This window comes from Hibiscus syriacus, unplaced genomic scaffold (genome assembly GCF_006381635.1).
Source record: "Hibiscus syriacus cultivar Baekdansim isolate YM2019G1 unplaced genomic scaffold, ASM638163v2 tig00111799_pilon, whole genome shotgun sequence".
Classification (NCBI taxonomy): domain Eukaryota; kingdom Viridiplantae; phylum Streptophyta; class Magnoliopsida; order Malvales; family Malvaceae; genus Hibiscus; species Hibiscus syriacus.
In genome coordinates, this window is record NW_024063183.1 from 177208 (window position 1) to 193458 (window position 16251).

Here is a 16251-nt window from a genome sequence, read left to right on the forward strand (position 1 = left end):
GTGAAGGTACTACACCAATGAGAGAAGCTGACTATCACAATGAGAAACCAATATTGTGAAACAAAGGCGTTGCTAATTTGTCACATGAAATGCAAAATTGCATAAAAAAAGACACGGTGGAAAATTACATTTTACAAGCAACAAAATTATGTACATATGCTTTGGAAATTTACAGATGGAATCAATGTGCTCGCGGGGATTGTTAGTGAGATGGTAATGGAGATGCAGTTGGAGTTAGATGCATTGGTGAACGATGCTGTCTCGTTGGAGATTTCTGAACAGGAAGTGGAATTGATTGCTGATCTGATTGAGTGTATTTGGAGGCAGTTTTGGGGGCTTCGAGCTGCTCCAATGCAGCCAAAACTTCTGACATTTTAGGCCTGAGTTTGGCTTCGTCACTTAGACATTGAAAAGCAAGGGTAGCGGCTGTATAAGCGCTTTTCTGGGGGTACTGACCCCCCAACCTAGTGTCCATAATCCGATACAATTTTCTTCTGTCACCCAAATAAGGTTTTGCCCAGTCTACTAGATTCTGTTCCACACCAACTTTTGTGTTATCCACTGCACGTCGTCCAGACAATAGTTCAAGCAGCACAACTCCGAAGCTGTATACATCACTCTTAGCTGTCAATCGACCTGTTCAACAACGGAAGCTTCATTACATGCGACTTCTGACAAGTTATAATATGCAAAGCTTCATTAGGAACCATCTCATTCAAAGATATTCTACTAGTGCCAACTTTTTTCTTTTCTTTTAGAGCAAGCCAAGTATTCCTAGTTTTGGACCCAGGGCACTTCAAATAGACAACAAACAGACAAATGCTGCTGCTTGCTCTCTTAGATACCTTCACAGTTTCTTTTCAGCAACAAATATTTCGCGTGGTCAATTAAGATACTACGAACTTATGAGAAGTCTGATGAAACAGCAAGTCGTATTATGGGATTTCACTGAACCTCATACCTGTAGCAATATATTCAGGTGCTGCATAGCCGTGAGTGCCCATGACCTGAGTTGACACATGAGTCCTATCACCAGTAGGCCCTGCCTTGGCCAACCCAAAATCAGAAAGTTTTGCATTGAACTCCTGCATCCAAACGGTTGCTACCATCAGAGACATGTATAAAATCTATAACACAATTTTAAACATAATATTGAAGGCACGGATCAATTGTTTTTCTTTCTTAGCATACCCCGTCTAGTAATATATTAGAAGCTTTAAAATCACGATATATGACTTGGGATTTTAAATCATGAAGGAAAGAGAGTCCTCTAGCAGCACCTATGGCGACCTTAAGCCTCACTGCCCAAGAAAGTGGTTGTGGCCCTCCTGTAAAACATGACGTAGCATGATTACAATCAAAGGTAACTAGAGGTCTCTTGTTATATTGGTTATCTAAGAACCGAAACTGCATGGGAAACCTTCATTAGGACTGACAATAATTTTAGTCTGGCAACTTTGTATAGATTAACGGTGACTATTTGAGGTTGAATTAATTTCAAGAGAAAAACATATAATACAATGCAATCGGATTCCAGAAATCCTCCTTATCAATTCATGGATACAACACTTATAAATAGATGATTCTTTGAAAATGTTCATAGAATGTAATACTTACTTCTAAAAAGATGATTCTCTAAACTTCCTTTAGGCATGAACTCATAGACCAAAAGTCGGTTTTCACCCTCTGAGCAATAGCCAATCAACTTAACCAGGTTTGGATGATGAAGTTGGCCAAGATAATCAACTTCAGTCTGAAATCAGGTAATGAGCTGACTATCAGCCAACAGGGCATTCACACAAAGAGATAAAGCAAAAATGAAACCTACCAACCACTCTTTGTGACCTTGAAAACCTTCAGGTTTAAGCTTCTTGACAGCAACAACCATCCCCGATCCAGGCTTTGTAGCAGCTAACGTGTTCTCGTCAAGCCACCCTTTAAAAACATAACCAAAACCACCTTCACCAAGAAGACTGTCAGGACGAAAGTTTCTGGTGGCACTCTTCAACTCACCGAATGAGAAAGGTTTCAAATTAGGGGACGACAATATTTCTCCTTCAGTCCTTGGTGTCGGAAGACATCCTGTACTGCTTGTATCACTGAAAGATGGGATGCTTAAGCTTGAAGGAACTGAAGAGCGACTAGTTTTGCTGGAAACTCTTGAGCTTCCTGATGCTGCAAAGAAATAACATGATATATCAAATGCAAAAGAAATCCAAACTAATAGTTATTTAACATATGTTAAGCATCACAAAACCATCCAACTCAGCATGTATTTGCATTTATGGAGCATGAGTTTAGAAGCAACATCTAGCTTGTGATGAAATCCTCAACACATGGTGATGAGGAAGTCAGAATTGACTTAGTTACCCAAATAAAATTATTCGAATAGAAGTTTGACAAATACACCCCAGTTTTAAAATCCAACAACAATTATTAGGTAAAAAAAACAAATTAAGGCATAGGCAAGAGCACTCCAAGTTTGCATTTCCTTCATAACATAAATTTGTAGAATATTTTGTCCTACAAGGACCCTGCATGTTCATGTTCACATGATACTCCAAATATTAAAACCAAAATTTGCCAGTCAAGCTTACATTTTCTAATAGTTTGTACCTTGAAACTCATTAAAACTTTACTGAAGAACATGGAACACTATTTCAAGCGAACTACATCTATTCACCGACAATTCATCACGCTCAAACTAAAGAAATTGAAGAACAGTCTCAATAATCTAGCTTTGAGCAGCTCTCTAAACCTTGAACCAGAAGTAAAACCCATGGACAACGATAAACAGTAAAAAAATACCCCCCCCCCAAAATACACACAAAAAAAGTCAAATCCAACAGAAAAGGTTAAACCTTCATAGTCAAAAAGACATCCCAAAAATCTTCAGAAAACAATAACCCACCAGAACAACAAATACCATTTTAAAGGAAACAAATGGTTACCGGAAGTTGCATGGGGACTTTGACTGGAATCCACTCTAGTAGAAGAAAACAAGCAGTTTCCCATTGTAGAAAAACTAATGCTTCACCACAGTAAGAAGTGTAATCTTTCTATTTTCTTTTATAGGAGCTAACACTTCAACAAGTCATGGTAACTAATGAAGATGTCGAAGAAGAAAGTAAACTGAAAAAAAAAACTCCCTTTATAATGGAATTTGTACTCCTACAAAAAAAAAGGTAAAATTTTAGCTGAAAATAAGGAGAAAAAGGAAGGAGGAAGAAGAGTAGATGAAGAAGGGGAGCTGGAGAGAGGAAACTGAAGTTTGGGTGTTTGTTAACGTGTGGTTGGGGCGAGGATTTATAAGGCAAGAACCGCGTGGTAAGGGCTAAGAGGGGAGAGGACTTGGCCTTATCTATGAAGCGTGTATCACACACAGTCAAACAGATTGGTTGCTGCCTTTGCTTAGTATTGGTGGCAACCATGAATGCTCTTCATCTTCTATTTCTTATATATTTGCCCAGAAAATCCCTTCTTTGCTGAAATGACCCACCTCTCCTCCATTTGATTTACTACATAAAAGTCCACCTGCTTTTTATGTCTCTACCTGTCTGCCTCAAATGATACCTCCTCTCAATTGCATTGATATTCCTTATCAATTTTGCTAACAAATATTTGTTGTAATAATAATAAAATTTATGGAATTAAGATTTTATCTACATTAACTCAAACTATTATATTTAACTCCTGATTTTATTTTATAAAGAAACCTAGTTTTCTCTCTCTCTAGTGTGTTTCTCATTTTTTATTTATTTGTTGATCGACGATAACACTAATTTAAATATTAATTATTGATCGTCAGTATTTTTTTGTTGTCTTTTTCTTTTTTATATCATATTTTTATTCTCTTTTTTTATTTTCAATAAATATGTATGTGTTGTACGTTTTCAAATATTTTTTTATATGCTTTTCGGTCTTTTGGTCTTTTTTTTTCATTTATCTTTTTTCTAAGGGTTAATCTGACACGACTGATCAAGATGACGCTTATATGATATCTTATTGATTTTTCCTGCTTTGGACCATCATATTGGATTTGGATACCCGATTTGCGTTCGTGGATAGCTTTTCACGTCCCTCGAATCTGATTTGTTGTTTATCAGTGGTCTTTCAATAGCTCGATCTCTTTTGTGGTTCGTTTGCCGATGCAATCAGATTTGTTTGTATCTATCTTTGTCTGAGTTTCTTGGTTAGATTTAATATTTCCTTGTATGGTCCTTATGTGATATTGAGTTGCTAGCTTTGTTTCAATTATTATAGAAAATTTTCTTGCTTAATTTAAGATTTTAATTATAAATATTTATTGTAATTTGGGATATTTATTATTTTGAATAAATTTGGTTGTTTATAGTAAAAAAAAACTCGTGATTTTATACCATATTCATATATTAAATGCATATCGGTGGAGAATTAAATAGTGGAATGGGCATTTTGGTTCCAATATGTAAGTAGATATGGTGGTTAAAACTTATTGTATTTATTGATCTAAATTGGTTGGAAATGTAAATAGAAAAACCAAAATAAAGTAAATGAGCAAACCCTCCCATGTAAATGTGAAAGCAAGCATATGCCAATGTTTTCTAAATTTTTTTTCCTTTTTTGTCCTTTAGTTTTAAAATCTAATTAATTTGGATCGATTCGGGTCGTATACTTGGTTTTAGCGTGTGAGCTTTCTAGTTAGAATATTTTGCATACACAATGACTTAAACTTGAGATATTGTTTAAACGATATCAAATTATTTATCACCTATATCAACCTGTTGTCAACTCAACGCTTTGACACCATATTTAAAAAAATGAAAAAAAAAAGAAGAGGAAGAAAGGAAAAATAAAATCGTCTTCAGAATATAATTGGATGACAGTTGACCAAAATTTCTTTTGACATGCTTTATTCACAACCTGGACCCTACCATTTGTTTGGAATTATATTTTAAGCTTCCATGGAAAATATATGGTCTTAAATCTCAAAACAAATAAAATTATGAATATGTTGTTGGTCTTATATACACGGCATACTAACTAAATAATTTAAAGTTTCAGACCAGTGGTTATACAAAAAAAAAATCATATACCATATGTCTTTACATAAAAAAAACATGTCGTAAATGTTAGTCTGAGGGTGATCTTTGACTTTCATCTTCCCAGGATAATGGAATATCTAATTTTGCTTTAAACTGAAGTTTCTTTGATTTTTTTCGTATTCCTTTTTGGATACAATTTTCTACTAATACATGGATATTTAAAGTTTTTTTATTAACAAATCTTTCATGTATCTTCTCTTTTAAGAGATATTGAATTTCTTACCATTAATTTAATAGGTGTCGATAAATAAACTCGATTTTATAAATGTCTACCTTTTTTTGAAAAGGGGTGTTTTGTATTATGCTGAAATCTGGGAATTATTTTCTTGATAATTTTTGAATGATTCTATATATTAATGAGTTGAACTGTCATTTTATTAATCATAAAAACGACCAGATAAAAGGTACACTAACACATCATAGATGGAACTAGTACCATCAAAAAGAAAAGTTCAAATTTAAGAAAATTTTAAAAGCACATTATTCTCAAAATGGCAACGTTTTGGTAGTGTGGTAGACACTTAACGATCAAATAATTAAAATTAGGGTGGAGTTTGTGATATGAAAACATTGAACCAAGGAATTAAGGTCCCTCATCAAGACAAGCCATTTCATTTGAGGCTGAAAAGCTTATCCAACTCCGATGCTTGTATATCATAAGAGTCTTCTGGTTGCCCACAATTCTCCTCCAGGCTTTGCCTTGCTGCTCGGTCCTTGGATAGCAAGTCAAGTGTGTTTGATTTATAGCTTCAATCATTTGATTTAATAACTCCTTGGGGTAAAGGCAATAGACGAGAACTAAGTAGGGATGGTAAACGGGCGGGACGGATGCAGATACTTCTTTTCTCATCTCTATATCCACTTAATATTTTTATTTATACCACCTACCCACCACCCATTACGAGTACATTTTTTAAATCTACACCCACCCGCGTGGAATCCTATGACTACTGATAAAATGACAAATGATAATTTTAAAAAATATTTTTATTTTAAAAAAAATATATATAACTCATTTCCCCTTATTTTGACAAAAACATATAATACATACTTATATTAGTGTAAGTCAATCAAATAAAAGGTGTGGGTTTTTTTAATTAAAAATAAAATAAAATATTTTTATAAAGTGTTATATGTCATTTTGTCAGTGGTCACAGAGTTCTATGTCACTTTTTTTGATGAAATTGAGTGAATCTGTTAACGACAGAAAACGTCATATATGAAATCGAAAATTTAAAATATTATATATGAAACCAAGAATTTGACATACTTCATGTATGAATAGAATAATTAACCCAATTCATTATGGTCTAAAATTTATACAATAGGTAATTAGTGGGCGGACGGATACTTAGTAAAGTCTAAAATTTATCATCTACCCACTAAACTTATACATATCCCATCTCAAATAAAGCGGTGCGGTCAAGAATCTACAAAATTATACCTATCTACCATCGGTATCACTCAATGAGATATCAGTTTAACTCATCACCTTTTTCTCCTTTCTCCTATCTCTGCGTCTCCACTTTCCTTATTCAGGCCACCCACATCCTGTCCTAAACAGGATGAAGTAACCATCTCCGCCAACCCCATTCCTAGTATCCTCAGCTTGACCCTTATTGTGATCTCATTTCTATGTTATGATAATCAACACCATTAGGCTACTAAATAATGGCCAAATGCTTATGATAATACCAAAACATATACCACTTTACTAAAATTCTTAACTGAAGAACCTCAGAATAGTACGCGTATATAGTCAGATAAAAATTTAAAGAGATACAATTAATTAAGCTTCAATTACAATTATGTTCCCAGTAAAACTATAGAATGTGACACCAACATTGTATAAAAACACACAACTTACACGCCTTTCCGGCTTTTAAACTAAAACCCTTTAGCTCCAGTTTCCTTCAAAACAACAGGTTTCTCCGCCCTGGACAGGCAGTACTTTGCAATCTCTCGGAACCTAGGCACGCTCCTAAGATCAACCTTTGTCCCATCAGTCAAGGTGATGATAACATCACCCCACTCACCTATGAACCTCGGCACTACTTGCACGTCCTTAATCACCTTGTACGAGAAGTCGCTTCTGTCCTCACCAGTCAGTCCCGAAATAACCGTGACCCGCAGGTTGGTGAACCGGTACCTCAGGAAGAAAGCCCTCGAAACAGCAGCTAGAGTCAACGGCAGCCATAGAAGGGTGAAACCCAGGAGCAGGTTCGCCAAGAGGTCCCCGTAGTGGGCTCCTCCGTCGAAGAAGATGGTTTCATCTTTGGGGTTCTTGGAGGAGGAGGAGGGTGTGGCGGTCGTGGCGGGTTGGTCTGTTGGGGAGGACACGTGGAGCCTGGAGGACAGCCTGTTGTTTCTGGAAATGGGTTTGGAGAGGAGTTTAGGGAAGGGGAGCTTGGAGGAGAGATGGAGAGAGTGGTGGTTGATAGAATTGGCGGCTGCGGTGGCGACCGGTGAAAGAAGAGAAGTAGAGGCCATCAAGGATTATCCGTTTTCAGAGAGGGAGATGATAGGAGGTTGTTAAGTTGAGCCGTTGCTGGCCATGTATTTGCCACGTCACGATTGTTAAACGTTTTGGTAAATTATCTTTTTGGTCCCCCAACTTTCAATCGATTCCATTTATTTTTCTGGTTCCTGGATGTTATGGAACATATGAAAAATGTTTGAAAAAAGAAGTTTCTGAATTCATTGCTAAAATGATAAGCGAGTTGGGAATGCAGATTATTAAATGCCTTGTTGTAAAATCCCAGGCAAAGGGGACTCCATTGCTAGTGTCTTAAGTAGGAAGTTCCTTTCCTGAAAAAACAAACAAAAACACAGTGGTCAGTCTTGTGTTAAAGTTCCAATATGTGTGCATTTGCATGCCAAATTATAAAAAGGGGGACAAGAATACAAGGAAAAATAGTGCATTAACTCTAGTTTGAGCTTCCCCTGCTCACCCAAAGAATATGAGATATCAGGGAACCCAAAACAAGGCACCAAACCAGTATTACCCCGAGCATGAATAAAATCTTTCATATATAAAAAGTTCTGGTTAGAAAGATCCTTTCCATTACTTAGTTAAACTACCATCCAGACTATTTTTCTAGGTGGATGGAGGAAAGTAAGATTCCACTTGGGCACTGACCAGGATTCTACCTGGCATCACTTCTTGAGACGACATCTAAGCGATAATCTATAGAACTATGACGTGTGCTTCAAGTATAAATACTCATCCGACTATCACTTTAGTTTTGATGATCTATTATTAACACAACTATACCTTGCACACACACACACACAATGGTTAATTTGTGGTCAGCTGTTTTATTTCCTGTTTCAGGGTTCTCATCGTATGATCCATCAGTCTGGCCTCACTGACAATATAAACAAATAGTAACCGGAAAGAAAGTTAGGTAATGGTGACTACTACTACTTTCTCAAGAGTACTGCACTCCTATATCAAACTGATAACCCCAGCAGCTTCACGTTTCTCTCGGAAGTTGGGGCCTGTTAGACTGCTATCAAGAAATAATACATGTGCATGAGGAGGCAGTTATTCTGTTAGTTTGGTTATCTAGGACTGTTGGTTTGTTAGACGGTTAATGGGAGCTGATGAGAGCCTAACCTTTTCTTATAAATGTAATGTACCTGCTGAGATGAATTGTTATCTAATGCCACAGAATACCGTAGTATAGTTGGCTCTTTCCTGTATGTGTGTCATACACGTCCAGACCTAGCATATAGTGTTGGAAAGGTGGCACAGTTCATGCATGCCCAAAGAAAAACTCATATGGTTGCAGTCAAAAGAATATTGAGGTATCTGGCTGGATCAATTAACTATAGGTTGTTATTTCAACCAGGAGATGACTGGTTGTCTGTTGCAGCGTTTGCTGATGCAGATTGCGGAGTAAATATCGATGATTGAAGATTAGTTTCTGGCTATGGTGTCTTTGCTGGTAAGTGTCTTGTTGCCTGGAGCTCGAAGAAGTAAAAAACAGTGTCAAGGTCGACAATGGAAGCCGAGTACAAGTGTGTAGCAGATACTGCTGCTGAGGTAACCTGGGTAGGCGCTTTATTTAATGATCTCGGGTTGCAGCAACGTCAAGAACCAGTTGTCATAACCATTTTTAGGTAAAACAATTAAATATTATTTTTTAAAAACGATTATGACTTTAATTTGAAAAGAAATCGAGGAATTTGGATTAATTCGAATAAAATAGAAAAGAGAGTCGCCATCGACCTTTGGGTTAGGTAGGTTGAATACCTAAAAACGTCTTTTAAAACAATTTTAAGAAAAATCATTTTTTAGACAAAATTCGGTATGCGTTACCAAAGATTCATTTAAATGGATTCGGGAGTCGGTTACGTGTGGGGAAAATAAATACCCCCACAACGCCCAAAATTGGTACTGTGTCGCTTACAGGTTGTCGTAAAATGGTAGAAATTACAAATCGAATATAAAGTTAAAATATGATCCGTTTATTGAACATTTATTAATTTGTTTCGAATCAATTAATTAAAGAAAATTCTTTAATTCGAAAAGAAATCTCGAAATTAACAATCCTCCATTGGAAAAGCTAACTCGTCTATTTCTTATCAATAAAATAATGTTCCCTCAATCGATAAAATACGGGTCAAATATAAAATAAATATTGACAGTACAAAAAAAATAAAATACATAACTTGCATTGATCAATATAAAATAAAAATGAATTAACAATGAAACTTTCAGATAACATTAACAGTTAAAGAAATGGAAATAAATATAAATAAAATACAAAAAAAACATACACCACAAATAAAGTTAAACATATTTATTTAATGATATAAATAAATGCATAACATAAAAAGATGTAGATACGATTGACATAAATACAAATCAATATTACAACACAAATATAATAATCAAAAGTAAATAATAAAATTACAGGACTAACATGATAAATAAAAACAGAGTAAAATCAGAAATAATAATTACAGACACTAAAAATAAAATAACCCCAAACGAAATTTAGGACTAAAATGCAATAAAACATAAACATGAAGGCCGAATAATAATTAAATCTAAATACAACAATGACTAAAATAAAATACATACGAATGTCAAGACCAGATTCGAATACCACAGAAAAATATACAATTAACTAAAACAGTGACTAAAATGAACCTAAAGAAAATTTAAGCCTAAATCAAATATTAACCAATCGACCACAAGCCAACATAAAGGACCGAATGAAAAGGATGCAAAACAGATGACCAAAATCATAAACCTCATCGAAAATAAAAACTAAGAACAAAGATGGACTAAAATAGAAGGCAACCCAGTTTAAAGACTAAAACTAAATGTTAATAATTCCATAATATACATACAATGATCAAAATAAAATTAATCACAAATCAATAAACCTGAATAGGCATAAAACCAAACTAACATTACAGAAAATTTAAGGACTGAAATAAACATTTCACAAGTTCCAGGCCTGATATATAAAAATTATCATAAACATCAACACATATGTTAGGACGAAAATATAACAAGAAATAAAGGAGACTCAAATAGAAAAACTGAAACCTAAAAGACTAAATAGGAATTAAACCATACACAAGCCAATGGCTAAAATAATATATTACAATATAGTGACCAATGTCAATATTAACAAAAAATAACTTAACAAATAATAAAAGGACTAAAATATAAATAAGGAAACATCAGAATCTGAAATCAAATAAATGAACTTCATTTAATGGCTAAATCGTGAGATTACAAGGATCAAGGACCTACAGTGTAGTTTACCCCTTTTAATATGAGAAACACGGGAAGAATGATACAAAGATGTAAGGACCAGATGGACTATTTACCCTTTTATGCTGAAACACGCATACCCTGACCCCTTTAAACGGCGTCATTTTGGGTCCATTATAACCCAAAATAAGGGTTTCGAAACCCTTGTTTTTCTCATTCTCAGCCGCTCCTCTCTCCCTTTATACTCCCCTTTCCCTCTTGCTTCCTCGCCACGAGGAGAACAGAGCACCAAGGGCTCCCTGGCCACCGTAGATCGGTGGCCACAGGGATTAATAAACCCCCAAAGACCCCAGTTCCTCACCCTCTGTTACCCATGGTTCAACCGAGCCTCATAAGGCTCGAAGAACACCGCAACCACCTCCTTGAGCCATGAAACATCCTCTCAATCTAACTCCACAGTTAGGGACTCCAATGAAGACCCTAGAAAGGTAAAATCTCCCTTTATCTATTTTTTTTGTCTCGAATATGTTTTTTTTTCTCGGTTTTTTTTTGTTTTCCCCGAATGGGTTCCTCACCAATGCTCTCTGGTTTCTCTTTTCTTTTTTCAAAACCGAATGACTCCCCCTTCCTCTGATATCTTTGCTTGATTTATGGTTGATTTTTGCTTCGTTTGGTGAGATGATGATGTCTAGAATAGCCCATGGCTTTTTCTGATTTTGTAAGATATAAATCCCGAATATTTAGGGATTTATTGGTATTTTAATTTGGGTTTGGTTTTTGGTTGATTTGGTCACTGTGGGTGTCACTGTAGGAGGATGTTCGGTCACTATTCATGCAGGAGAACAGTCGGCGGCGACGGGACATCTCGGCTTGGTGGCTCGGCGATTGGCTCACGGCTGGGAAGCTGAGGAGTTGAAGTCGGCGGCTGCCATTAGGGGATTAGGGTTAAAACCCTAATTTGTTTTAGGGTTTGAAACCCTAATCTGATGGGTTGGTTCAGTCTGGGTCAACAGTTGGATCTGAATTTGGGCTAGCTTGTACTGGGCCTGTGGATTGGTTGGCCTCCTGGTAGGCTTGAGTTGTATTGGGCTTTGGCCTGTAAAACAAAATGTATTAATAAAATAATAATAATAATACTAATTATAATAATAATAATAATTACAATTAGATAGAAAAGACCCGGACAAAAATGGGTGTCTACAGCTGCCCCTCTTTGCACATTCTTGTGTTGACAAGAATAGGGCAAAGACGACAAGACATCACGTTTTTGTCTGGTTCTCTCCCTTTCAAACTTAGAAATTGGATAATGTTGGTTGTTGGGGACGACACTGCTCATACATGATGAAGAGTTCTGGTCGTATAAAGGTGACAAGGTTCCTACATGATGAGGAAATCTGGTCAAGGGATGACACTGCTCATACATGATGAAGAGTTATGGTCATCTTTAGGAGGAGTGATAACCCGATTCCTACGTGATGAGGACGGCTGGTTATTTAGGATGACACGGCTCCTACGTGATGAAGAGTTCTGGTCAGGGGATGACACTGCTCATACGTGATGAAGAGTTATGGCCATCTTTAGGTAGGGCGATAATACGGTTCCTACATGATGAGGACGGCTGGTTATCTATGGTTGACACGGCTCCTACATGATGAGGAAATCTGGTCAGGGGATGACATGACTCATACGTGATGAAGAGTTCTGGCCATCTTTAGGAAGGGCGATAACACGGTTCCTACGTGATGAGGACGGCTGGTTAACTGTGGTTGACACGGCTCCTACGTGATGAAGAGATCTGGTCGGGGAATGACACGGCTCATACGTGATGAAGAGTTCTGGCCATCTAAAGGTGATAACACGGTTCCTACATGATGAGGACGGCTGGTTATCTATGGTTGACACGGCTCCTACGTGATGAAGAGATCTGGTCGGGGAATGACACGGTTCCTACATGATGAGGACGGCTGGCCATCTTAAGGTGATAACAACGGTTCCTACATGATGAGGACGGCTGGTTATCTATGGTTGACACGGCTCCTACGTGATGAAGAGATCTGGTCGGGGAATGACACGGTTCCTACATGATGAGGACGGCTGGCCATCTTTAGGAGTTATGGTTTCAAGAGAAACCAAATTAAAGATTTGTTTCAAAAGAAACAAACCCAAAGATTTGTTTCAAGAAAAATAAACTCAAAGATGATATTTTTAAAAGCAACTGTCTCAAAAGAGACAAAATTCGTTTAAAGGGAATTGATCTCAAAGATCAGTGTTTCGAGAGAAACAAACTCAAAGATGTTTTTGTTTCAAGAAAAACATACTCAAAGACTTTGTTTGTTTTGTTTCAAGGGAAACAGATTCAAATGATGGTAAAATTTGTTTCCAAAGAAACAAACTCAAAGATTTTTCTCAAAGAAACTGTCTCGAGAGAAACAAAATTTTGTTTCCAAAGAAAGAGATTCAATGATTTTTTTTAGAGACATTGTCATAAGAGACAAAACTTTGTTTTTCAGAAAATTGTATCTTAGTGAGACAAAATTTTGTTTCCAAAGAAATAGACTCGGATTTTCTTCAAAAGAAACTGTTTTAAGGGATAAAACCTTGTTTCCAGAGAAACAAACTCAAAGATGATCTTGTTTTAAGAGAAAATGTTTCAACATACAAAATTCGTTTCAAGGGAAACGACTCAAAGATGACATTGAAAGGAAATTGTCTCATGCGAGACAAAATTTGTTTTAATAGAAACGATCTCAAAGGTGGGTATTTTCAAAAGAAGTTGTCTCGAGAAATTTTTTTTCAAAGGAAACAAACTCAAAGATTTTTTTCTCAAAAGAAATTGTCTTTAAGAGATAAAATTTTGTTTAAAAAGAAACAGATTCAAAGATGGATTACATCTTAAGTAAGACCAAATTTGTTTCAAATGAAACAATCTCAAAAGTTAGTTTTTAATTAGAAACTGTCTCAAGAGAGACAACATTTGTTTTTTTTAAAAATAGACTCAAAGATGATTTTGTTAAGAGAAACAAACTCAAAGATTTTCAAAATGAACATATTCAGAGATTTACTTCAAAAGAAACGGTCTCAAGAGATACAAAATTCATTTTAAGAGAAACAGATTCAAAGATTTTCGTTTCAAAAGAAATTATCTTAAGAGAGACAAAATTTTGTTTCCAAAGAAACAGACTCAAAGATTTTTGTTTCAAAAGAAATTATCTTAAGAGAGACAAAATTTTGTTTCCAAAGAAACAAACTCAAAGATTTTTGTTTCAAAAGAAATTATCTCAAGAGATTTTTTTTTCCGCAAAATTGTCTCAAGAGAGACAAAGCTTTGTTTCAGACTCAAAGATTTTTCACGAAATTGTCTCAAGAGAGACAAAACTTCGTTTCAAAATAGACTCAAAGATTTTTTCAAAAGAAACAACTCAAAGATTTTTATTCAAAAGGAACAAACTCCAAGATTTTTATTCAAAAGGAACAAACTCAAAGATTTTTATTCAAAAGGAACAAACTCAAAGATTTTTTTCAAGAGGAACAAACTCAAAGATTTTTCCTCAAAAGAAATTGTCTTTAAGAGATAAAAAATCGTTTTAAAAGATTCAAATATTGTCGATTTTGTTTATATGGAAATAATCTCAAAGGTGTTTTCAAAAGTGTTTATTTTGTTTCAAATGAAACAATTTCAGGATTTGTTTAAAGGGGAAACTGTCTCGTGCGAGACAAATCAGCTTTGAAAATCTCAAGTGATATTAATTTTGCTTTAAGTACAACAACCTTGAAATTTGTATTATGAGAGAAAATGATGTCTCAAGCGAGACAAAATTTGCTTTAAGATATAGTCTCAAATGAGACAAAATTTGTTTTTAGAGAAATTGTCTCAAGCGAGACAAAGTTTGTTTTTGAGAAAACGATCTCAAGTGAGATCAACTTTGTTTAATGTGAAACAAATTCGAAATTTAGATCTCAAAGGGATAAGGTCTCAAGCGAGACGAAATTTGTTTTGAAAGAAACAACAATCTAAGGTGAGATTAATTTTGTTTTAAGTGAATCAAATTCAAAATTTGTATCTCAAAGGAAAAATGTCTCAAGCGAGACGCAATTTGTTTTAAAATTCTCAAAATTTGTGGAAAAATGTCTCAAGCGAGACGTAATTTGTTTTAAAGAGAAAGTTGTCTCAAGCGAGACAAAATAAAATTTGTTTTTAAGAAAACTATCTCAAGTGAGACGACACTTTATTTTTTTAAAGAAAATAATCTCAATAGCTCAAAGTTTGTCTATTGATTCCTGCATGTTGAGGAAACATCTTCAGAAGATCTGATTGTTGACTTCAGGAAGCCAAATATGTGGATTGCATTGTTCTTTCAGGTTGAAAACATCTGGTTATTTCCGAGCTCTTATTTCCTGAAAAGATCAGAATGCATTTTTGACTAACTATCTTGGATGTTATGATAGATGTCAAGATGAAATTTATTTGATATTCTTTTATTGAATTTGTCCTCAAGTGAGGAGAAAAATGTCTTTAATACACATGATGATAAATGTTTGATGCAAATTTTATGTATCATGTATGTATGTATGTGTTCATGTATGTTTTTCTCGATCTGAAAGGAGAATTGTTGCGAGAACAGTCTTCACTCCATCAATGATTCAGTTTGTCTGCATTTCCACTAAGGTGTACTCTTACAAACCTCAACCTGAGACAAATTTTTTCTTGCCCATCACAATTTGCCCCAAAAATTTGTCTTCTCTTGCCCCAGCTTCAATCTTGAGCTTCAGAGGGATCTTCGTTGAATTCCAATATATGCTCCAGAGATTATCTTGTTTGAGAATGTTTTTCTTCTTCTTGAATTTTCAAAATTTTGAAAAATATTGCCTCCTTCTAAGTTTCACAATTGAAGCCAATCATAAAACATGAATTCATTGGATATCAAAAGAATCAAATGCTCTTTTAATCATTGATAGTTACAAATCTTTGACAAATATCAAGATCGACAGGTGGGTTTAGAGGTTGGCTACCTAAATTCTAAGGTGTGTTTCATCCATTGGTCCTCGTGAAGGTAATGACATACCCCTCTTTCTTGATTTGGCACTTTAATCAGAGGCGAACAAAATGACACAACTAGCATAGTCACTTGCTAAACTCTTTAGAACACTTTTGTTTCAGTTCTCTGAAATCTTCAATTTGTTCAAGCTTCGTAGACTTTCCTAGTCAAGGTAGTGCAGAAATATCGGTCTAAAAACGAGAATTCTGAGTGCTCGTGTGAAGTCGACTATAGCAGGCGTTCCTCAACTCCCTTAGTCCATATTCGCCGAAACTCCTTATTTAGTAAAGTTGATTTAATTTGCCATTGTTTGGCTAGCTGAATTCAGCTTTATTGTACATATATTTTATAATTGCCTTTATCAAGCTAGCTGAAGGATTCATGTCATCACAAA

At 35.3% G+C, this 16251-nt stretch overlaps 2 protein-coding genes across 2 annotated transcripts; both read right to left on the reverse strand.

Annotated features, from left to right (window-relative positions):
- Window positions 1–65: 65 nt before the first annotated feature.
- LOC120170969 (probable serine/threonine-protein kinase PBL3) lies at window positions 66–3186 on the reverse strand. The gene is made up of 6 exons (XM_039178795.1): window positions 2952–3186; window positions 1829–2175; window positions 1618–1753; window positions 1192–1328; window positions 962–1085; window positions 66–636 (listed from the first exon to the last, which is right to left on the reverse strand). The coding sequence occupies exons 1-6, from the start codon at window positions 3013–3015 to the stop codon at window positions 203–205; spliced, it is 1242 nt and encodes a 413-aa protein (XP_039034726.1). The 5' UTR covers window positions 3016–3186; the 3' UTR covers window positions 66–202.
- Window positions 3187–6912: 3726 nt separating this feature from the next.
- LOC120170972 lies at window positions 6913–7605 on the reverse strand. Its single transcript, XM_039178798.1, has one exon. The coding sequence runs from the start codon at window positions 7572–7574 to the stop codon at window positions 6972–6974; it is 603 nt and encodes a 200-aa protein (XP_039034729.1). The 5' UTR covers window positions 7575–7605; the 3' UTR covers window positions 6913–6971.
- Between the last annotated feature and the right edge of the window lie 8646 nt (window positions 7606–16251).

Excerpts from the sequence above, each read along its gene's own strand:
- LOC120170969 (XM_039178795.1), bottom strand. The coding sequence starts at position 3,015 with ATGGGAAACTGCTTGTTTTCTTCTACTAGAGTGGATTCCAGTCAAAGT. Across the intron at positions 2,176-2,951 it reads AAGTCCCCATGCAACTTCCG|CATCAGGAAGCTCAAGAGTT; the intron begins GTAACCATTTGT and ends ATTTCTTTGCAG. Across the intron at positions 1,329-1,617 it reads AGAGAATCATCTTTTTAGAA|GAGGGCCACAACCACTTTCT; the intron begins GTAAGTATTACA and ends CATGTTTTACAG.
- LOC120170972 (XM_039178798.1), bottom strand. The coding sequence starts at position 7,574 with ATGGCCTCTACTTCTCTTCTTTCACCGGTCGCCACCGCAGCCGCCAAT.